This window comes from Macrotis lagotis, chromosome 1 (genome assembly GCF_037893015.1).
Source record: "Macrotis lagotis isolate mMagLag1 chromosome 1, bilby.v1.9.chrom.fasta, whole genome shotgun sequence".
In the NCBI taxonomy this organism is placed as follows: Eukaryota; Metazoa; Chordata; class Mammalia; order Peramelemorphia; family Peramelidae; genus Macrotis; species Macrotis lagotis.
Window position 1 is genome coordinate 836,079,510 of NC_133658.1, and position 25,180 is coordinate 836,104,689.

A 25,180-nucleotide genomic window follows, 5' to 3' on the forward strand; every position below is an offset into this window, starting at 1 on the left:
TCTTAACCCCATTTGCCTTGCAAAAACCTAAAAAAAAAAAAATAAAAAAAAATAAAGTTAAGATTTAAGTATATTTTTTGGGGGGAAGAGTTTCAGCCCAGGGGCAAAGGAATGGGCTACAGGAACGAGGTCATAACTCATACTTCCCCACCCTGACTCAAGCCTTTTTTCTGCTTGACTCTACCTGACACTCATTACCTGGAATGCTTCCTCATACATGCTGAGAGCTTGGGAAATGGAAGCAGTAGGAGGAAGGAGGTACCAGAAATGGACAGCAATTGAGCGCTTCCAATCCAGCTGGGAACAGACGTTGATACTCTTCTGTTCTGAGAGTTGCCATACCTGCAAAGAGCAACATAGCAGTTAACCTAAACAATGCTAGTTTTTCACTTTGCCCACACCAGGCTCTACTTCATTAGCTGCTTGAAAGGATTTATAAAGGAATTTGTGATGTATTATCAGCCAACCAACAAGGAAATTAAGCTCTGTTTCAGACATTGTGCCAGTTATGGGTGATACAAAGACAAAAATAAAATAGCCTTTGCCTTCAAGGAGCTCACATTAATCAGAAAATTTAACATGAACACATATAGCCATACATAAAACACACATAAGATTTTTCTTGCAGGCAAGTTGGAAGGTAGAGGAGAGGAGTAAGAAGGTCTCACAAAGTAAAACCTCAGCTGAATTTCAAAGGAAACTGGTTATTCTAAATAATGAAGCTAAGAAAAGGGAACATTCCAAACATAGGAGATATGTGAAAAGACTTGTGTTTTTTCAGGAGATGGATGTTGTAAGAAAGCCACAACTACAAAGTCAGTTTAGATGGACCAAAGAAAATATGTAAAGGAATAATCTCTAAGTAGGTTGAAGCCAGGTTAGAAAGGAATTTAAATGCCCAAGATGATATTAAACAGGGTCAGAAATCTTGTCCTACACTATTTTAGAATAAGGAGGAAGAAAAATTAAATAAGGATCTAGGACATGTTAGTAATCACGCTACGGATGCTAAAGATAGTATATGTCTGAGTTTGTATCATCAGAGAAAGTACTCAAGTTGGTCTCTAAAGCTCTCTATTTACCCTTACCCCTCACATTATACCTTTTCATCATTGCTGATGATACACTCCCCCATCACCAGGTCTTTCATACTGTGGTCCACTCTCCAATATGAGCTTACCTCTGCAAGTTATTACTACATATGAGCAAAAGACAAGATTCCAAATTTCACTAAACTAAAAAAGTATTTATAAATGTAAGGTCTTTAAAGATTCAAAAGAATGAAGACATGGTGGAGACCTTTTGAAGGTATCTTATAAATAAAGAAAATAAAAGTATCAATGAAACATTAAAAAAAGAAGTTCAGAGAAGTGCAAAGAAAAAAGAAGTAAATTCTGTAGGAGACAGTCAAGTTGAATAGGATTAGAACTGTCATGATAAAACTGATAATCTACCTTTTAATAAAACCACACTAAGCATGAGTTTTAATAGAGTAATAGTGCTGTATCCAGACCTCTTTTTATTCTGTACTTTTTGTAAGGAATATTTGTTAATATTACCAAGTTAATAAAGATAATTAAAATAACTTTTAAAAGTCACAGCCTATAAAGCATATATACCAGGCCAATACTTAATTCAGCCTAATCTCTGAAATGTCATCAATCTTTAATCCAGGTCACCAATCTGTTCCAGAAGTCTATTTAACTTGTTTTCTGACTATTCAGCAAACATTTATAAAACACTAAGTGCAAGGTGCACAACATTAGAAAGTCATTTTAGGGCTAAGGACTCCTGTGGTCAAAATTTATGGTTAACACCCAACTCAAGTATGGGAAGCCTTAAATTATTTGAAAAATGGGAGGAAAGGGCATACTGGTTTTCCAGCCAAGAGAGTAAAAATGCGTAGTCTATCCTCCTGGATGAAGCAGTCTGCCTGGAGCTGGTGCCAGTCTACCAGTTGCATGGTGAGCAGCTCCCGGACTGGCTGGCTACCCCCCAGCTGGGACAGGAGAAGGGCAAGTCGGTGATCGCCTACAAGAAAAATTCCATTATTGGTTCCACATTTAGAAAATCACTAAGATCTTTTCTCTAAAAGACAGGAAGTATAATTAAATATTATTTCGCTAGAATCAATGCATCAATCATAGATTTACATCTTTTGCAGGTTTTCTGTTATAAATTAGTTACTCTATCAATTGTTCTCCTGTTTCAACTAATTTTAATCATTTCAGATACAGGTTTTCTCATAAATTTTTCTGAATCTGTCATTCCTTATGATACAAAAAATAATGTTATATTAATACCATAATTTGTTCAACCATTCCTCAATTGTCATGCATTGTTTCAACTTCTTTGACACAACAAAAATTACTTTTTTTGAACACGGGTCCAGAAAAAACATCTTTCTTTCTTTTTCCCTAGCAGTGGCTAATGTATTGCCAGATGAAAGGACAATTTAATGACTTTTTGAGTATATAGTTTTAAATTGTTTTCTAGAATGTTTAGAACAATTCACAGTGCTATTAGCAGTTCATTTATTTGTCTGTCTTCTTAAGGTCATTTAAATAATTGTTATTTTTCTTTTTTGGACATCTTTACTAAACTGCAGTTGTTTTAATTTACCTTTCTTGAATTATTTCTAATTTGAGTTATTTTCATATTGCTGTTGCTAGCTCAAATTGCTTACCTTTTGAAAATTAACTCATATCCTCTGAACATTTTATCTATTGGGGAATGACTTGCTTTTTATAAATTTGAAAATATTACATATATTTTAAGAGAATTTATCAGAGAATGATGTATTTGTGCAAAAACTTTTTAACTATATGTAATCAAAACTTCTATACCTACTCTTATAAGAATCATGTGATTCTCATTGGATTTTAGTATACAGAAACAACAACACTGAAATACACATGAATTCCCATAAAAATCCAACTTGGTATATAATCTTTTTAATATGGTGCTGCAGCCTTTGTCATTAAAGTTGTTCTATAGTTTCTTACTCTTGTTTTATTTCCCTCTGGTTCATAATTTTCTCACTGAAGTAGTTTGCTAAGAATTCCTTGTCAGGGGCTGCTAGGTGGAGCGGTGGATAGAGCACCAGCCTTGCAGTCAGGAGTACTTGGGTTCAAATTCAACCTCAGACACTTAATAATTACCTAGCTGTGTGGCCTTGGGCAAGCCACTTAACCCCATTGCCTTGGAAAATCTTAAAAGAAAAAAAAAGGAATTCCTTCTCCTATTTTGAAAACAATGTAAATTAATGATTGTGGATATTAATTGTAAATTCAACTGATTCTGGCTACTGGGAACTCCTTTATGGTATTCAATTTCTTTTTCAGAGATTGAAAAATAATTTTTTTTTCTGTTCACTTGTCAGCTTTGCAACTGTAAATGATAATCTGTAAGTATATTAAGATTAACAAAACCACTCCCAGGTCTCTGTGATCCACTGGACAACGACAATGTCCTGAAGAAGGCATTTATCATTTCACATTAGAATGTAAATAATTCAAATGCTATATTTTGTGTTATTCTGATGGCTCCATGGGACTTAAATTCTTATTTTTCAAGCTGCTTATGTCATGGAGGTAAAGAGAGTTTTGAATTGTTTTTTTTTTTCAGGAGATAATGCATCCTATTTTTCATCTTGCAATTTGGTTATAGAAATCTTTAGTTTTCCTTCATGATTTCTTGAAACATAATGTCTAGGGTCTTTTTATGGTCACAATTATCAGGTAGTCCAGTGACTCTTAAATTATCTCTCCTAGGTCAACTAGTTTTTTGATTTGAGATATTTTCTATTTTTTTGTCTTTTGACTTGATTTTAATGTATTGTGTCATCTTATGGAAATCATTAACTTCAGTATGGCCATTCTAACATTCAAGGAGTCTTTTCCTTGAGTAAAGTTTAACTCTTGTCCCCTTTCTGATTCTTTCTTCCATCACTCTAATCTTTTTCTAATTCCTTCCAGCACCCCATCTATTCAAAATAGTCAGGTCTTTCAATGTTATCCCTCATTTCTTCCCTACTGTATTCTTTTTTTCTTTCTAAAAATCCACAAAACACCAAAATATGCAAGCTTTTCATCATAATGTAGCCTCCTCCAATTACTGAAATGTATTTATTTTGTGCTGTTTATGATAAGCGCTTATTTTTTTTATTAAAGATTATTTGAGTTTTACAATTTTCCCCCAATCTTACTTCCCTCCCCCACCCCCCACCCCCACAGAAAGAAATCTGTGAGTCTTTACTTTGTACTGAAATGTATTTATCTTGACTCTTATGTTTCCATTTCAAAATTTCTACTCAATTCTGGTCTTTTCACCAAGAATGCTGGGAAGTTGTTTTTTGGTATATATGCCAAGATTCTCTTATATTTGCAGAATGGCCTTATATCATCCTGACTGTGCATTCCTGGTACTTGAAGCTACTTGCAGCATTTTTTTCCTTTGATTTAGATATTTGGGATTTGGGATATACATTCTTTTATGTTTCCTGTTAGTGATTTCTTTTTAAAGTTGATAAAGTAGATTCTTTCTATTTCCACTCTACTATTCTGTTCTAAGAGGATTGTGTAGCTGATATATGTTGGCATCAGTGGTCAGTCCTTTTTTTATATCACATAACTGGTAACAACCCTCTTCAGGAAGTTCTTTTCCTGAGAAAATTATATTCAAAAATATCTGAGGCACTATGTTAATTTGAAATTTATTGAGAAGCTTTGAGACTCACAAGGGAGATCAGAAACAATCACGAGAAGACCCAAGAGAAATTACAAGAAATAATTAGAGAATATATTAGATACTATATAACTTATATGTCAAGATAGATAATAGAGACCTTAATTGTTAAGCTGATCTCGGGGGTCTCTTACCTATCTGCTGGGCCAGGCGGCAAGCTTCACTGATCCTCTTGCCTGTGAGGTAGCTGAAGACTGCCTCCACGGGATTGTCTTGTCGCGACAGTGCTACTTCCTCCTCAATGCGATTAGCTGCTGTCTGTGACAGCCAACGGGAGAAAGCCCTTCGTCGCTCCAAGCTCTGCACATACTCACTAGGCTCATCTAGCTGATCTTCTAATTCCTTCAGGTGACCCCAAATGGCTTCACATAATGTCCATGCCAGGTTCCAGTGCTTTACTACAGCTAATGGAAAAGTAGCAAAAACTTAAAGGTAGAAATGTGTCATGTCTGACAAGAATAAGGAAATAAGCAAGGCTGGCTTGCCTAAAATAAACAATGGCAGAGACCACTAGTGTAGCTGTTCTTGCTGCTTTCCATCTAAGCTCATATGTTGCTGCTTCCTCCCTGAAAAAACTATAATTTCAGATCACTTTGTTTTGAATCAAAATTCTAGGTTATAATCATTGCATGTACCAACAATATTCCTGTAGGGTCTATACTTTTTAAATATGTTCTAATTAAAATTGTACTGATCTCTACAAGTTTTCTCAATTAAGGAAATGTGATAAAAAAATATATCTAGTGGTATTCATTTACATGTTCCTGCTTACCTTTAAAATCTTCCTTGCCTCTGTCCAGCTAGAAGATAATATATTCTAGTCTAAGCCCCTTAATTTTATAAAGGTCAATGCATACATTTACATCCAATGATGATTTTTTTCCCACTTCTGTCAGACTTCCTTATTAGGGACTTTGATAAAGGTAGGGAGACTGTTTATCCTCTGGTTTATTCCACTACTGAATAAAAGGGCTCAGACAATGTTTATAAAATTTAGTTTTCAAATTTACAAGATAAACTCTCTGAGGACAGGAACCACAAAAATTTTTCTAAGGCAATCAAAAATAATCTATGTGAAGATATTTTGAAAAGGACTAACCATTACCCATAGCACTTTCACATATTATGAAGAAATGTTTACTAAATTCCTAGAATTGTGCTAAAAATAATTAAGGCAATACAAGAGAAAATATGATAAAATTTGAAAAGGTGCAATATAAAGGAAATGGGTGCTATGGTAATGTACTAGTTTCAGAGAAGGTTGCACCTGAGCTTAGCCTTTAAGAAGAGAGGGAATACTATCAAAAAAAGGCAAAGGAAGGGGCGGCTAGGTAGCACAGTGGATAGAGCACTGGCCCTGGAGTCAGGAGTACCTGAATTCAAATCTGGCCTCATACACTTAATAATTACCTAGCCGTGTGGCCTTGGGCAAGCCACTTAACCCCATTGCCTTGAAAAATCTAAAAAAAAAAAAAAAAAATGCAAAGGAAGAAGTGAGCCCACATCATTAAAAGTGTTAAGTCAGATAACCATATCAGTGATACTGTCTAAAGGACAACAATGTATGGGGCAGGAAATCATACTAGATGATCTCTCAGGTCCTTTCTAATTTAAATATCCTTTGAATGGGTCCTTCACTGGAAAGCTACTATTTTTGGAGGGTGGGTGAGAGCATTTCTAGAAATACAGTCTTGCTTTTACACAAGCTGGCAAGAGTACTACATTTTGATGTCCTAAGATCTAGGCTTTGTTACAATACCAGACTGTGCATGATTAGAGTAAGTAGGTTCAAATTTCTCTTAAAACACCTATTAACCCATTTGACTGCTCTTTTATAGGCTTCTTTACTAGTCACCCAAAGTCTAACAACTGGGGTTTTCCAAAGTTCTCTCTATACATTCTCATGTGGTGACCATTATCAGCCCTCCCTCACCTACTGAACTATGATTTCTAAGTAGAAGACTCATTGTCAAGATAACACTGATTGCACACATCCTATCAGTTACCACATCTTACCATCTCTACTTTCATGAGCTCTCTTCTATTATAACATTTCTCTTTTATCATATAGAATCACCTTAGTTCATGCCCCCTTTCCCCTTTACCTCTCTCCTGGACTATTCCAATCAATTAAATGCTTTTCCTTTCTCTTCTCAACAAATACCAGATGGCTCCTATTTCTTCTAAGATAAAAATGTAAAAACTCCTGTATGACTTTTTAAAAATCCTTCATAACTGAGATCAAAACTATCTTTCCAGTCTTATATATACACCTTACTCCTCATCCTGCACTTCAGTCCAGCCAAACAAGCAATCTTTGCTGTTCCTTGCACATACTTTATTTCTCATCTATGTGCCTTTAGTAGACTAAAATGTATTGCCTGGTCCATACCAGAAAGAATCCTTGTCAAACTTTTATATGTTGCTCAAGAGATACTTTCCCCATCAAGCCTACCTTGCATACAAGGTAGGGTGCAGTGGATAGAGCACCAGCCCTGAAGTCAGAAGGACCTGATTTCAAATCTGGCCGCAGACATTTGACACTTACTAGCTAGCTGTGTGACCTTGACTGCCTCACATCCAAGGCTATCTCCAGTCATTCTGATCCATATTTGGCCATTAGAACCAGATGGCTCTGGAGGACAAAGTGAGGCTGATGACAGCACAGCAACCTCTAATTCAAATCTAATTCACTTGGTTGTCATAGCATCACTCCTGATGTCATGGCTCTTCTTCAAGAATGAAGGATAAACATTACCTTCTGTATACTGCATATCTATCTACATACATGTTTACTCCAATAAAAGAACAAAAGCCTTCCAGAAAATGTTCCATTCTTTGCATTCTACTGTATTCCAAGAACCCTCTCAAAGTGCCTGGTACATAGCAGGTGCTATTCACCTGAATTTAAAAATACCTTGAAAGAACAGGCATTTGTTTTATCATAAGGCAAAGAAAATAAAAAATATATTAGGACATTAGAATCCTTCTAATTTAACAAGTATTTGCTAACCAATTATCTACACAACTTTAGAAAGTACTATAAAATACCAGCTCTAAATTTCATGAACCAATTACTAGATATGTGACTTTGGACAAATCCTGCTCTCTGAGTCTTACTTTAGACTATATCTCTAAGGTATTTTCTATTCCTGTATCTTAATCCACCAATTTCACCAAAAATTATTAAGGTAAGAAAACTTTTCTTTTTAGTTTTTCACATTCTATTTCCCAAGTTCTGGTATCAACTGAGTTAGAGCAGCCAGAATGAATACTCACTTTCTGATTCTGCTAAGTCTCCTGATATCTCTTTCACCCAGTCTGCATAGTCGTGAATGACAGCAACTCCAGGATTAGGGACCACCAGAGGACACAGTTCATCTACATGGACAGTGCTGTGCTTAAGTTTGATCTCCAATGGAGTCTGGTATAACTGTAAATCTCTATCCATCCTCCTTTGTCTCAAGCTCAGTTTTTCCATGTGGACTTTAAATGGGGACTCTGTTAGGCTAAAAAATAAGAAATTAGCTCAGTATGGGAATATGAAACAAGTATTTACAAGAAAGTCACTGATGTATTTTAAGATTAAGGCATATTATACTTCACAATCTAACAGTTTGAAGAAATTTGGACACTAAATAGTACAGAGCTCAATTACAGTAGAGTAGAAAAAAATCATTACACTTTTTTCTTAGAAAAAATCATGCATATGTTTTGGCTGTTTTCCAAAGTAAAATATAGTTTATAGTAGTCAAAAAACATTAGTTCAATTAGATTTCATACTGATTGTCTCATTTCAAAGTAGAAAAACTCTATTAAGTTATTATGGGACATCAAATAGGTCTACTAGCTAGAATTCTACTAGAAAGCAAATGTCACTTAAGTAACCTCTTCCTTGATCCTCAACTATGATTCTCCTTTATAGTGTTGATCAGTTTTCACTTGAACAATTAAAATGATAAGGAACTATACCAAATCAGTCTGTTCATTTTGCTATACACCACTAATAACCCTGAAATTCTTCCTTGGGTTGAACACACCCCCTGTAACTTTAACTTTGTAGACCCTAGAGTTCTTCCCTAAGGGGTCTGCAATAGAGCAAATCTATTCCTTTTGCCTAATGATAGTAAAGATTGAGCTTTTCATTGCCACCCCTGACCAGATCTTTTCTTTATTAAGATTAAAAAATCCCCCCCTCCCTGTTCCTTCAAACAATTCTATGATATATTTTCCAAAACTCTTGTTCACAGAAATGCTTTGCTTAATTATGAATATTTGTAGAGTTCCCCTTCATACACATACAATGGGGATATAAGATTTTTTTGCTAATTGAAATTTTTTTTAAAAAATTCAAACTCCCCCCAAACTCTGATCATCCTGATTGCTTGTGTGAGCTCTGTGGCTTGGTGTTCTCTTGTCATAAAGTGTGGTTCTCAGAACTGAATATAAACTTCATAGGCTTTGATTAGTTCAGAGCATATCACTTTCCTTGTTCTAGACACTAAATCTCTATCAATATGATTGTGTCGGTTATAGATACTATGAGACCCCAATGATGACAATTATGTACTTTACATAGAAAAGTAAACGGCTTATTAATGAACATGAAAATAAATTCAATATAATCATGGTCCAGTTTAGACAACTGAAAGCTATGGGGTTATTAGAACTGGAAGGGGCTTCAACAACTTCATCTTATAGAAAAGGAAACCAAGGTCTGCAGAGGTTAAAATGATGTTCCCAAATTCCAACTCTCTATTATATCACACTGCCTCATGTAACTGCTAAAGAGAGGCAGTAGACACTTATATGGTTCCCAAGTTAAATCCTATACAATAGTAATTATTCAAGGGTAGGAGAAATCTGATCTGCATTCTACCTTCTTGTACTGTCTAAAAGTCCTCAAGAACACAACAAGGCCAAATTGGTTAGTAAACAAAATATGATTAGAACCATGTGACCTCCTGATCTTAGCCACAGCCTTTCCAACTGTCTCCTCTATCAATCCAAAGGTTAAAAAAAAAAGTATGTTGAATGAGTTGAGAAATACTGCTCACGATTTGACAGTTATTGGGTTAGGCAGAAATCCATATTCCATAGATTCAGTGCTTTGGTGATCTCCAGGTTCCTGGAATCCACTCAGTTGATCACCACTATTGACAAAGGTCCAATTGGGGCCCCAGCCAACCCGGAATGAACGTCCCATGAAGAGTGCCATATCCATCAAGAGCTTTCCTTTGCCACAGGTGACAGATTTTTCCAGAGGAACAAGGCCTGGTTGTCTTCGAACACCCACAGTTTTTAACTGGACCTCAGGCACTGGGGCAGGCACTGCAAACACAGGAGCCAGTGGTGGAGGAACTGGCCAAGAAGATGTGGAAGGGGCACTTGTTAAAGATGAAGCTCTGAGATTTCGACATTCTGGCACAGAGGCACTTGGCAAGAGAAAAGCTCCACTTGTAAACTTTGACTGTAGTAATCCGCCAACTGAGGGAAGGGAAAAACAGTAAGAGAAAGTCTCGTTAGTCTATTACTCCTTAAAAAAAAAAAGTCAATTACATTAGGTCAAGACTCTAAATCACTAAATTACTCTTTATTACAAATTAATTGGTGGGTAGAATAGGATAAAATTTAATTTTTTTGCCAAATTACTTTGCAGTAAAGAATTGATACATTAGAACCAAAAATATAAATACACTCAACTGAATTATAGGTTAAGTAAGGGACAACTAAGGACATCCTCTATGGGTATGTTTTACTTATAAACACATTAGGATAAACAATATTAAGCTAGTTTTCATAACAGCAATTTTCAGACTGATATTCAAGAATATTAATATGAATGGAGTTCAAGTATTTATATGAATGAATATCAATCATCTCCTTAGGCATTTAGTCAATCAACATTACTATGGGTTTTTGTTACAAAGCACAGGTATCTAGTTATAATGGGAGCAGTTTTACACAAGAATACCTAAGGATCTAATTCATACCATTCTCAGTCCCAAAAGGAGGCAAATAGCATAAATATATTTTCACATACAAATACCTAATATTTTGTATGTGTTTCTCTCACAAGGATATTCTATCACTATAACATTATGTAGTTTTTTAATCAAATGTTTAATGCTTAAGTCAATAAGTAATAAGACATTAAGAAAGGGTCATTTTTCTAATTCTGGAGTATCTTACATTATTATTATTTTATTATTATTTTAGGTTTTTGCAAGGCAAATGGGGTTAAGTGGCTTGCCCAAGGCCACACAGCTAGGTAATTATTAAGTGTCTGAGACAGGTACTCCCGACTCCAGGGCTGGTGCTCTATCTACTGTGCCACCTAGCTGCCCCAAAAGAAATAATTATATATATATGCATATGTATGCATATATATATATGTATATATATACACATATATATATGATATAAAAATAAAATAAAGAGGGTAATTTGTTCCATCTTTAATAAGGGAAGCATAATGAAAACTCTATCCAAAAGCAAACCATTGTGCTCTTAGGTTTTTATGAAATTATAATCCTCTGATTATTTCATTATTTCCTTTTATCTTACCTAATGTTCGAGATTTTGGTGGGTGTGCTGATGAAATAGGAAGTCTAGGAGAACAGATTTCTTGAGAAAGGTCTACTTTGGAAGGAAGTTTGCCAAAGCGCTGATCAAGGACCCAGTCTGCATCTTCTTCCTCAGCAAGCAAAGATGCTTTCATGATCTAAAAGGGCAGTACCAGGGTGAGCTTGTTTCCCTAAAGTCTCCAAGGCCATTAGGGCAATGCATGAATAACTGTGCCCCACTCAATAACTCAAACCCACACTCAATATATATATTTTACACACACACACACACACACACACACACACACACCCACCCACAAATTTCTCATGACTAAGTGATATAATCAAGTATATATAATAATCACTTGATTTTCATTGTAAGTAAGGCAATGTGCAGAGTAAGGAAGAAATGAACCTAGGATTCAACAATAATTTTTTTTTTTGGGGGGGGGGGAGACAGACTCCTTTCCATCTTTGAGATCTTAAGTTTCCTCATCTGTAAACAGGAAAGTCCCTCTCAAAGGCGGTGAAAAAAGTTAATACATTAAAAACACGGACCCTATTCTGACTCACATACAAAACTGTACATATGGATGGCATATTAATACATCAAAATAGGGAAGTGACCTCAGTTAAGTTAAAGGGAAAGTTGCACTGACTTTCCATCCCACTTAAAGTGAGTAAGAAATTTACCTGTAAGACATGTGGGTTAATACCCAATGAAGATGCAATGTGTGTTGAAGCAGATACAGGTTCTTGCTCTTCAGGAATGACTTCTTCTACTATGGAATCCAAAACTGGTTCCTGGGTAATATCTATCATATCGCTGTCCAGCTCCACAACCCTCCCTAGCTGTTCCACCTCTGGGCTTTGGCTCTGTAGACAATAGAAAAATTAGGGAAAAAATGATATTAAATGATGCTGCATTTGTTCAAAGTTTCAAGATTTCAAGGCCTGTTTATTCAGCAAACCACAGGACAGAGTTCAAACAAAGACCCAACCATGCTGACAGTACCTCCCCAAATATTCATTGGAATCTAAGCCCAAGAAGAACTAGGGGTAACTCTTATATGGGAACCTACCACCCATGACAATAATTCTACTGCAACAGACAAGTTATTACAGCCCCTGGGGAATCTGGGGACATGTCCTTTCTAAATGGACAATTTTTGCCATACTCTTATGTTCACCTCTATATACTCACAGTAAATACAGTTGAGTTAAAAGAGGAAGCCCAAACTTGACAACACAGGCTGTGTTAATTTACCATATATTGTGTTAGGCTAAGAGGGAAGTTCTTAGTGCAAAATGGTTAAGATACCTAAAAATCTCCTGTCAGTTGACCAAAAACATGGAGCTCTATTGCCATGCTGAGCATAGTGAAATGAATTAAATCTAAAACTTCATCAATGGAAAAACAAGTATTTAGTCTGGGAATAGTCCTGGTGTGTTTAAAAACATCAAGACGATAGGAAATTTTTTGTACTTTTATTAAAAAGTTTTAGTGATAAACATGAACAACAGTTTACAGTGTAGAACGATAAAACATTCACAAAATAAAACGTACATTTATCACTGACTTGGCACACATACCTCAAGTTCATCCCATAAACTGAGACCTGACTTTATATTATGCTAATAAATTAATCAACCCATTAACAGACATTTCCCACAACAATAAACTACCAATTATTTCTCATTTCACTGTAACAATTTTTCTGAATTTCATCCACAGAGCTTTTGATTGTTCTTATATAAGTAGCCATCATTCATGTTAAGCTCCGAATGAGTGACATTACACATAAATGAATAGCAAGAGAAATTTCCATGGTTTCAATAGATAAAATATGATCTTGATTTCTTGACCTCCTGTAACTATTTAGGCCTAAATTAAATATCACTCAAGTTTTCTTTACTATTCCACTTTTAAAGGGATGTGTGATCTCATATTTCAGGTACATAAAAAGAGAATATGCAATAGCTAAGTAATTTCTGCAGGTTAGAACAGAAAGCAGACTAATGCATTACCAACTATGTTGGATTTTCTGGCCAGATCACATCTTGATACTGCTATTTACCACCTACTATCACAGACAAATCCTTTGTGAGATAATGGATCTCTCTGTAAAGAAAGGGGGTTGGACTAGATAACTGTCCTCTGCATCTAGAGTCTAAATATTAACACTGTAACTCTAAAGTATGAATGAAAAATATGATCATGTCTAATTATTTGAATGCTCTAAAACTTGTTAGAAATCCTTGGAATTTATAGTTCTATTCCTCACAATTCTGGGATCATAAATTGGGTCCCAAGATCATCTACTTAACTTTCTTATTTAACAAATAATGTTTAGGAGAGGAGGCACAATATCAAAAATATAATTAAATACTGGAGTTTCTTAAAGGTCAATTTTTCTCAAATTAAACATTTGCCTTAAGAATATAAACTGGTTTTAGGAAAACTGTAGAAAAATGTAGTCCTATTTGAGAAGTCATCCAAAGAACAACTTGAAGGACCAGTTCTTATACCACTTCTCCCCATCTGAGAGTTATTTTATAACAAATAGAATATTCTCCAAAGAGAAGCTTCAAATGACATAATTGCTCAGTCACTTAAGTGAAATATACACAGCTGTACCTGTTTTATTCTAAAAAAGAGACAAAAGTTGAATGAGTAATCCAAAAGTAAAGAGATTCTTCTAAGAAATCACAATTTTTGACCCAATAGATGATCAGTTAATGACAATGGTGCTGGAGAAAATTGCAAAATCAGATTCTTACTACACCATTCTAAGTAAGAAAATGTTTTTTCATTTTATTTTAAAATTGGAACCATGATTTTCCTAAAGTATTATATTATACAGATTTCCAAATATATGAAATTCTGCCACAAAGGGTATGGGATCAAATCTTAAGTTTTGTTGTTCACTGGATTATGGTGATGCTGGTATAAAACCTCTTCTCTTTCTGCTTTAATTTTTTAATCTGTAATATGACTGGAGTTAGACTAGAACAGGAGTTTTTAACCTTTTGTATGTGTTATGGACAAGCCTTTTGGAATGGTTTGCTGCCTAACATTCATAACTGAAAAAAATGGCAAATTTCAATTAAGAAGTTAGTATAAATGAAGATGCAAGCTTTTTTCTCAGATCCTGAGAAATCTGGTCAAGTCTGTCAGGTTAAGAACTTCAGTCCTGGATAATCTCTCTTCCTACTTTAAAACCTTTGATCTTTTGTTTTTTCTGTATTTACTTAAGAGTTGGCAAAACATGAAATACAGACCTTAAATTACATCAAGAACTTTCTAAAACAGCTACTATAACCAAAAGAAGGCTGAAAGCAATGGGGGTAGGGGTAGGGTTACTATTACAGTTGAGTGTTTTTACTTCTAGAAAAGATTTTCCAAAAAATAAAGGCAGTTTCTTTTTCATTTGAAATCAAAAACAGATTAAAAAAAAAAACCACTCCAGTTATTTCGCCCCACCTACCTTGGATTTTTCTAAATTGAAAAACTAAAGTTTTATACAAAAAATGTTAAGTTTCTGAGCAATTCAACTAACCTACACTGGATAAATAAAACTGATTTTTGTTTTGGAACATAAGTTTCAATCATGTGTCTAACGCAAAGTTGAGGTCAAAAGCTAACATTATTCTATGTCCATGACAATCAATAGGTTGGGGTAGCTAGGTGGCACAGTGGATAGAGCCCTGGTGTCAGGAGGACCTGAATTCAAACATGACCTCAAACACATGATACTTAACTAGCTGTGTGACCCTGAGCAAGTCATTTAACTTCAAAGATGGAATAGGACTGGAAAAAAAAGTCTAAAATCATAACAAAAACCTTTCTACAAATGCCTTAGTTCCATTGTAGGACTACTAAGGTACTTACTAGCTTCAGAGGAATTCTCTCTAACTAGGGGAGGAGGAAGGTTGTCTTCTAACTGCTCAGATTCTCTTGGGTCTTTACAGGTCCAGAGAAAGCAGGTCCAAACCAAATGGAAATATGGATCCTAAAGAGGTATTGGAGAGGAGAGAAAACGCAGGGCAAGGTGTATGGAATACTAGTCCATGAGAGATAAGCTTCACATATGCCCAAGTAACTTAAGCATGTAACTGAATGACTACTTTAAAATCTTATACTAGAGAGGAATCTATACTCACAACCCCCATAGACTGGGGTGAATAAGGAAGGGGAAAGTTCATCTTAATAAAGTGACTCTGGAGTCCATCCTGATTATTTAACTACAAACAGTCTGCAGTGCAAGTACTTTCTGGTTTTTGTCTTCATCTCTGTACTACAACTAAATATAAAGTCATATTCTGCACTACTGATCAGTCGGGTCTGAACACATCTCTAATACCCAAGGACATTAAAAAGTAGCAGTCAGAAAATGCAGGTGTAGAAATTGGGGAAGTTCAGAAACAGTCATCTACCTCCTCCTCTTCCTGGAACAGTCCCTTCTCAAAAGCTCATTTTTCTGCTGTTTCTATAGCTCTACTACACAACAATGCTAATCAAGGATAAAAATCAACCTGTTTGTTTCACAATTTTAAAAGTTGGATGGAAGAGGGTAGAGCCAAAATGGTGGAGAAAAGGCTGCAACTTGCCTGAGGCTCTCCCCCCAAGTAAACACCTCTATATAAAAAACAATTCTTGGAGTGGCAGCACCCCCAAAAGGGATGAGATAACATTAATCTTCCAGTCAAAGACAACTTAGAAGGTCATCAGAAAACATCTGCTGTACCTTTGTGTAAATGTAGCATAATCCAGGCCAAGGCTGCTCATATTGGACTCCAGCAAATCATGAACAGGCCCGGGGATCTACTGAATCAGTAGCAGAAGCGGTGGCTTCAGCCCAGACAGTAAAGAGGGTCAGACAACTGATCAGATGGAGACTGCAGGGATCTCTTTGCTAACACTGAGGGCAAGACTGTGTGGCTATGCTCATATTCAGACCCGAGGTGCAGTTCTGGGCAGCAGTTACAGAGAAGGGGAACAACAGCCCCAGAACTTGTTTATACAGTGGAATGGAGACCCTCCTCAGTTTCAGAGCAGAAGAGAACTTGTGATCTCTCAAAGACCAGATCACAGGGCAAGAGATTAGGAAACACACCTCTCCTCAGATCATCCTACTCTGGAAGACCTGAACACTTACAGATTCCTAGAAGTATTTCTGAAAACAGCTGCACTTTTGGAAAAGTGTGCCTTTTCCCTAGAAGCAGAGCCTCACTTTAGCAAAGAGATAAATGCTAAGAAATAGATTGGGAAAATGAGCCAACAGTGGGAAAAATTCTGACCATAGAAAGACATTAAGGTGACAAAAAAAATCAAAACACACATTCAGAAGAAGATAAAAGTCATAGCTCCCAGATCCAAAGCCTCCAAGAAAAATATGAATGGGTCTCAGGTCACAAAAGAGCTCCAACAGGATTTCGAAAATCAAGGAAGAAATACAGGAAAAATTGAGAAAAGAAATGAGAATGATGAAAGAAAATCATGAAAAAAGAGTCAATAGCTTAGTAAAGGAAACACCAAAATATACTGAAGAAATAACATTTAAAAAAACAGACTAAGCCAAATAAGAGGTCCAAAAGTCAAGCAGCACTGGCCAATGGAAAATGAGGTACAAAAATTTATTCCTTCATGAAAAATCTCCTTAAAAGGGAGGAAGATTGGCCAAATGGAAAAGGTATAAAAGTTTACTAAATAAAATAATTTGTCAAAAATTAGAATTGAGAAACAGAAGCTAGTGACTTTATGAGAAATCAAGAAACAAATAAAACCAAAAGAATGAGGAAATACAAGAAAATGTGAAATATTACACTGGAAAAACAAATGACCTGGAAAATAGGTTCTAAGGAATTTTAAAATTCCAAGAAATTATTGAGGAAAACTGCCCTGATGTTCTAGAAACAGAGAGTAAAATTAAAAATGAAATAATTCACAGCTCATCTCCTGAAAGAGATTCCAAAATGAAAACCTCCCCCCAAGAATATTCTAGAGCTCCCAGGTCAAGGGCAAAATATTACAAGCAGCCAGGAAAAAAAAATTCAAGTATCATGGAGTCACAGGATAATACAAGTCAAGGTGACACAAGATTTAGCAGCTTTTACATTAAAGGATTGTAGAGCATGATTATGATATTCTAGAAGGTAAAAAAAGAATCAACTCCCTAGCAAAATGGAGCATACTCTTTCAGGGGAAAAGATGGACATTCAATGAAATAGAGGACTTTCCTCATAAAAAGAGCAGAACAGAAAATCTGATTGTCAAATACAAAATTCAAGAGAAGCATAAAAAAGCTAAAAAGGCAAGAGAAATCATAAGGAACCTAATGATAATGATACTGATAACTCTGTAAGAGTTTCATTATGAACTTTCTCATTATTAGGAGTGTATATAGAAATAAGAGAACACAGGTATGAGTAGACTATGAAGGGATGATATATAAAAAATAAAATTAAAGGATAAAAAAAAAGAAAGCACTGGGAGAAAGAGAGAGGTAGAATGGGGTAAATTATCTCATATAAGAGGCAAGAAAGCTTTAACAGAGGGAAAAATGGGGAAGGTGTGTGTGTTTGTGGGGGGAAATGAGAGAAAACCTTATTTTCATCAGAATTGACTCAAGGAGGGGTGGCTAGATGGCGTAGTGGATAAAGCACCAGCCCTGGAGTCAGGAGTACCTGGGTTCAAATCCGGCCTCAGAATAATTCCCTAGCTATGTGGCCTTGGGCAAGCCACTTAACCCCATTTGCCTTGCAAAAACCTAAAAAAAGAATTGACTCAAGGAGGGAATAGCATATACGTTCAATTGGGACTAGAAATCTATCATATCCTACAGAAAAGTAGGAGAAGGGGGAGGGGTAGAAAGGAGAGCAGACTGAGGGAAGTGGTTGTTAGAAGCAAAATACTTTCTTAGGAGAGATTGAGGTAGATAGGACGGAGGGGAAAAGTTAGCAACAGTAACTGAAAAAAATATTGAACTAGTTTCTGTGATTAAAGACTTCATTTCTCAAACATAGAGAATTGAGTCAAATTTATAAAAATAAGAGCCATTCCCCAATTGATAACTATTTTTTCAGATGAAATAATCAAAGCTATTAATATGGAAAAAATACTCTAGAACACTATTGATTAGAGAATGCAAATTAAAACAATTCTGAGGTACTACCTCATACCTATTAGATTGGCTAATAGGACAGAAAGGGAAAATGACAAATGTTGGAGGAAAAATAACAAATATAAGAAAAATGAGATATTAATGCATTCAATACTGGTGATGTTATGATCTGACTCAACCATTCCACTGAACAATTTGGAATTATGCACAAAAGGTTATTAATCATATATATATATAACCTTTGACTTAGCAATACAACCACTAGTCTGTACTAAAAGAGATTTAAAAAAAAAACAAAAAGGAAAAGGACCTATAAATACAAAAATATCTATAGCAACTCTTTTTTGGTGGCAAAGAATTGGAAATTAAGGGTATGTCCATCAATCAGGGAAATGGCTGAAAAAACTGTTAGCATGTGAATGCAATAAAATACTACTGTATTATAAGAAAAATCTTGAAAAACTTACATGAACTGATGCAAAGTGAAATGTTCTGTGTACAAAGTAACACCAATATTGTAAGTTGATCAGCTGTGAATGACTTAGTTATTCTCAACAATACCCAAGACAATACTCTACTTTTGGGGAAGGAAGGGGATGGCTGTTTTCACATGACTAATATGGAAATATATTTTCATGACTATACATGTATAACCCATATAGAATTGTTTGCCTTCTCAATAAAGGGAGAGAATTTGGAATTCACAAGTTTTTAAAAAGAATGTTAAAAAAAAGGTTTTTTTACATGTAACAGCTGAAAAATAAAACCCTAATTTAAAAAGAGCTGGGTGAAAACTAAGAGAACTTGATGGTCAAAGTTCATGCTCTTTGTCCATACAGAATGTACTTCTTTTCCATAAGAACTAGAGCATCCTCAAATATTAACAGTAGTGATTTAACACCCCACCCCCTCTCCCTTAAGAAATGTGTTCCAGAATACAAAAATCATTTGGACAACAGGAAGGGGAAATGGGTACTTATGACAAAATGGACATTGCCACACATGCAAGTATTCAATCTTAAGTAATAAAAGTGATTCTGGGACACCCCACTTTCCAAACCCTTATTACTCTGCTTACATTTACTGCAATTATCAAAAATTCTTTGTGGGGAAGAATATTGCAAAAAGAGCACATCAAATTGAATTGCAACATGCCTCTAGACACACACAGTATAGGAAATGCAGAAAATAATATTTCCTAAGGAAATATTTTTAAAAATCATAAAAGCTGAACCAACAGCAGCCAAATTATTTGGAATGTAAAATGTCCAAGGAAACAGCTTTCATTGGCTGAGGAAAAGGGACAATTAAAAAAGGAGAAAACTTATATATTAAGATATCCCACTCTCACTACTCCCCAGCAAAGAATAGTTTTTTTTTTATTGTGTCCAAACATCACCTAAACAAAAGCTAAATTCTTTTTAAGTCAAGATATTATACCAGGAGTTTAAAATATAAAAATTTTACCTCTTGCTCCTCAGAAAGAAGGATTATACTCTAATCTGGTCTAAAATGGCTAAAAAAGCAATGTGATACAAAACAAATGCAACAATTCTTAGGTAATTCAAACATAGTAAGTCTCCCCTCTAATCCCTGCTCCCTCCCAAGTTCTTCCAAAACCAGATAATTCCCCCTGTCCCAAAATAAACTGCAAAAATTACATTTTGTATTTTTCCATAAAAATAGAATACACCTTCTTAAAATACAAATATACATGTTTGCTTAAGGAATAGGCAAACAACTTGGAAAAACTGTATTTAAATACCTTTGTCCAAGACAAATTACATTTTCAAATAGAAGAGTGAAGAGCAAGGACTATGTTGCACATATTAAAAAATGTTGAGCAAGATAGAATTTGTCCTGCATGAACCTAGGCAGATAATATCTGTATCTCATGTATAAGGACAAACAGAATTCAGTAATTCTCTATTCAAGAAGGAAAACTAACTGTCTGTAGGGACCACAGAGGAAAATTTCAATTTACCAAAAGATCCTCCAAATCCCTCAAGGGGATAAAGACCCCACCCTACCACCCTCTCTGTCCCCGTCCATCCGTCTCAACTTGATTCCCAACAATTCTGGACTCTTCGGTCTCCAAGTGGTCACACAACAGGTTTGTATTAGCCGACTGGCTTTTGCTCAACTTCCATTTCACCGGTTCTGTTCAAATTCACTGTCCAGTTTCTACCTGGGATGGAAGAGCAGGTTTGCCATTGAGAGCCATTTGTAGTGGTACTGGCTGGCCTACAGGAGGCAGGGGAGCCGTTTTCAATTTCTTTGCTTCTGCTTTAGATTGATTCTCTTCCTCATCCTCATCAGAATCCTGTAGGCCATACTTTGAGAAGTGGGAGACCTAGAAACGAGAACAAACGCAATATAACCAAGGGTTATAAGACTAAATGTCGAAAATCCAGATGCTTCATGGCATACTAACCCCACAGGATTATCAAGAAGTTATCCTATTGAATCAACATCTGTTTCCCAATAACTTTCGCTGATGGGTACTAGATATAATCATTAGCATAGTATTTTCCTCAAAACAAAATACCAAAACTCTAGTGGCTCTTGTCTCCAAAACTATACCTTCTATCTTTAGTATTTAAAGGTAGTTCAAAATCTAATTTCTAATTAATCTAAACGATTTCATATTAATTCTTTGCATTCTTGTGGATGACCTACCAAATGCCCTCCCCATGCTTTTAGCACAGGCCCTCCTTTTAGCTGGGAATGCTATCCCTCATTACCTGTGCTTCTTAGAATCCTTAGCTCCATTCAAGGACAATTTCAAGTGCCACCTGCTATGCATTATGGTTTTCCTGATTCACCCAACTTGTAAGCATATCCTTAACTCCTAGCCTACTAGTTATTTGAGTTTACATTGAATATACATTTACTTAGTTTGCATATAAGTTTCCCTTCCTCCTCAAAAAATAAAATTGACAAATATAGTCATTTGTGTCAGGTTAGATAAATACAGATACTTTTTAAAATCACTTTTATACTGTTTCATCCTCTGTTCTATGCATTTTGGGTTTTGTCCTTCTGTGTCAGTTAAAGCAAGTCTACTCCTTCTCCTGTACAATGATCTTTTAAGGAGTTCAAGCCATCAATTATAGTTCTCCCTAAAGATTTATGTTGTCTTTTCTTAACAGTTCCAGCTTCTTCAACAGATTTTTTTCTGACTCAATTTTCAATCTCCTATGAATCCATCAATGTGATCAAATCCCTCTCAGATCATAGTTAAACATCTGTGGTTAAATGTACTACTCATAAAACTTCTGGGAAGGTCATCATTTTTTACAAATCCTCTTAGGCAGATAAGCCAAGAAAAGACATGTCTTCACATGCAATGGAACATCTAGCGTTTTATAAAACATAGTTGGAATGGTTTTGCCTTGTGGAAAGAGAGCTGAGTGGAAAGAAAAAGATCTTCAAATTGACAAGACAATCTTTTACATTACCAAAACTGTTTATCATAGTCACAGAGAATTGTGGAGGAGAAAGAGGCTTGAGTTTCAGTGTAATTTTTAGTTGGCCCCCAGGAACACTAAAATGAAGCAATGGAACAAGCTTCTCCTTCCTTAGAAACTAACAACTGAGAATTGAATCAGATGTGGCTGATGCTTTTTTTTTTCTTCAAGGCAATGTAGTTAAGTAACTTGCCCATCATCACAACAAGCCAAGTAAGTATCTGAGGGCAGATTTGAACTCAGGTACTACTGACTCTAGGACTGGAACTCTATCCACTGCACCACGTAACTGCCCAAATTAGATGCCTTTAAAGCTCCTTCAAGCTCTGAAAGTCTATGATCATGATCCCGTTAATTAAAAAGTCAGAAATAACTAGATAGCAGTACCTTAAATACCCAAGAACCAGTCTCTGGACGGTATTCCTTGAACTGGGCCCCCTGTTTTCGTGAAACAGCTTCTAACCTCCCCTCATAGTTGATATCAGCTAGTCGTTCAGGATTCTTTATTAAGCAACGAGAAGTTTTGTCAGTTGGCCAAACCCCATCCAAGGTGACTTCAGCTCGCCTGTTAAACAAAAAATCAAGGTTAAGTGCTTCGTATTTGGGATTTTGAATCAAAACAATACCTATACAAAAAATAAGCTAATCATGCACTGCTTTCAAAATTTTCTCTAGCTCAGATGTGTCCCCTGACTATACCAAAAGCTCTTTAAGTAAGGTACCATGCCTCTGCCTACTCCCATAACATCTTAATACAATATTCAATTGTGGTGGTAATAAATAAATGCTTCATAAAATCTGTTTAACATTTTGTACAAATATAACTAACAAGGTTGGGGGGGGTGGGAATTTAAAACTACAAAAATGAATGCTGAAAATTATCTCTTGATATATTTGGAAAAATAAATTAAAAGGGAAAAAAGAATGCCTCATAAGAGATTAGTGAATGCCTACCTATGAATCCTGGGACTGGATCGAGAAGTCAAGACTCTAGTACTGTTAGCAATATTATTAATTTGAAAAAGACCTAGAGAACATTTCCTTTAAGATATGTAGATAGTGGCAAGTGTAAAGATGGACTATCTTAGAACTGGGGCGGAGAAACCACCTCTTACAAAGGAATAGGGAAATCAGCAGGCAGCTCTTTTATAAGATTTAACCAGACACTTAAAGATCAAAAACATTAAAATGATTATTTCCACAGAACTTTCCCATCTGACTAAAGGACAACTGTAGTAAGAAGTTAGAAAAACATGACGATGAGATTAGGCATGATTAAAAAAACTGAAAAGGTATTTCCAATATATAAAATGGAAGGAATTTTTGAGAAGTGTTTTAAGAGATATTGCTGTGATTTAGCAATGTTTTAGAGTTCAAATAGAAACAGCAGAAACAAGTCAAAAGAATTACAGAATTTCACACTGTGTCAGTATTTAAAAAAACAATTATTAAGAGGTGGGAAAAGAGAAAAAGTGATCAAAATCACTAACTACACTGAATTCTTGTTCAATTATGTATTCTATTGGCAACACATTTTCAGATATAGGTAATAAGTAAATTTGGCTTTGAGATGTCCTAAAGATTTCTCACGTCCAACCTAACTAAAACAAAATTCATTATCTTTTCCCCAAAGTTCACCCTTCTATATAAATTCCTAATAAAAAAAGGAAAATTAAAAATTAAAACATACAAGTACATACTCAAAAATCTGAAAGGAGATGGAGGTGCAAATATCTTACATTTCAACAAAATGCTTTCTTCATTCCATTTTCAATTCTGTTCAAGTTACATCATATTTTGAATAAGCCTTTGCCTCTCACCTCCACTGTTTTTCCAAGGCTTAATTAAGATGTTACCTCTCTCATGGAAGCTTCCCTAACTTTTATTCCTCAACTTATTTCATACAGGTTCATTGAAAGTGACCTCTCCAGGAAGGAGTTAAGATATTTCACATGAGTCAAGAAAAAGCTTTTTTAACGGAGTGGAACAGGGGAAGGCAAGGGGGAATGAGTGAGTCTTCATTCTAATCAGAAATGGTTCAGAGAGGAAATAATATACATACTTAATAGGGTATAGAAACCTATCTTATCCTAGAGAAAAATGAAAAGAAAGAGATGGGATAAGGGGGAATGGGGGGGAATAGGCGATAGAAGAGAGGGAAGATTATGGGAGAGGGCACTCAGAAACAACATACGTTTGGATAGGAACAGGATGAAAACAGAGAGAGAATAGAATAAATGAGAGTGGGAGGAATAGAGTGGAGGGAAATGCAGTTAGTAATAACAACTGTGAGAAAAATATTGAAGCAACTTCTCTGGTGGATAAAGAAGGCAACTCATCCCAGAGACAGAGCCACTGGAATCTGAACATAGACTGAAGTAAATTTTTTTTTCCCTCCCTCTCATTATTCTTGAGGTTTCTCATCTTTTTTTTTTTGGGGGGGGGTGTTATTTTACTCTCATAACAAAATAATTATAATAATATAAAACAAATAAGCAAAAAAAATTGTTAAAAAAAAAGAAAAGAAAAAGAAAATCATCTCTCTAAATGCTAGTCTTTAACCTATACATTGTTTTCCTCAGTCTTCCCTATGTAGTTATTTGCATATTTGGCCTTCCCCCTTCTTTGGAAGGGCAAGTTCCTGGAGAGGTCTGTTATACGTATCTTTATCTCTAACACTGGGCACAAGAAACACTAAAAGCACAGAGTGGATACTTCAAAAATATTTACTGAACCGAAATACCACATTAAAGAAAATCTGCCTTCCGACCCCTTGTAAAGATGGAAAAAAAGTTTTACCTGTTTAGTCCTTCTCCCACAGGAGGTTTCAGTTCATCATCCAAGTAGACAATGACTTCTTTTCTACGAATATGTACAATTTCATCCAAGTTGAGGTTAGTTAAATTTACCACTCCTTCAAAATAAATTGAGCCATAACCTAGAAATTGAAACCAACAATTTAAAACCCATCCTCTGTACCACAAGAATAGAAGTTTCACTCATATAACCGCCAATTGGTTCACAAAGGATTTTCAGCAACACCAAGTGGTTGGTTGTTTATTTTTGCATATAGAATTATGCATTATTTTGCACAAAAATTTTGGTTAAGTGGGTGAAAACAGATGATAAATTGTTAAAATGACTTTCAACAAATTAAATAAAGATATTACACTAAGTTACAATGCAATTTTTTAAAATTTTATTTTTATTTAAGGTAATGGGGTTAAGAGTGACTTGCCCAAGGTCACAACAGCTAGGCAATTATCAAGTGTCT

The 25,180-nt window shown here is 35.4% G+C and overlaps 1 protein-coding gene across 1 annotated transcript in view; it reads right to left on the reverse strand.

Annotated features, from left to right (window-relative positions):
* Positions 1-25,180, reverse strand: part of LOC141507427 (nuclear pore complex protein Nup98-Nup96-like) — a 45,386-nt gene that overhangs the window by 11,623 nt on the left and 8,583 nt on the right. Inside the window, 10 exon segments of the mRNA XM_074215065.1 lie at positions 199-342; positions 1,874-2,031; positions 4,881-5,150; positions 8,026-8,255; positions 9,804-10,233; positions 11,314-11,470; positions 12,006-12,188; positions 20,625-20,789; positions 22,294-22,471; positions 24,706-24,844. Of these exon segments, the coding sequence (XP_074071166.1) occupies positions 199-342; positions 1,874-2,031; positions 4,881-5,150; positions 8,026-8,255; positions 9,804-10,233; positions 11,314-11,470; positions 12,006-12,188; positions 20,625-20,789; positions 22,294-22,471; positions 24,706-24,844 (2,054 nt within the window).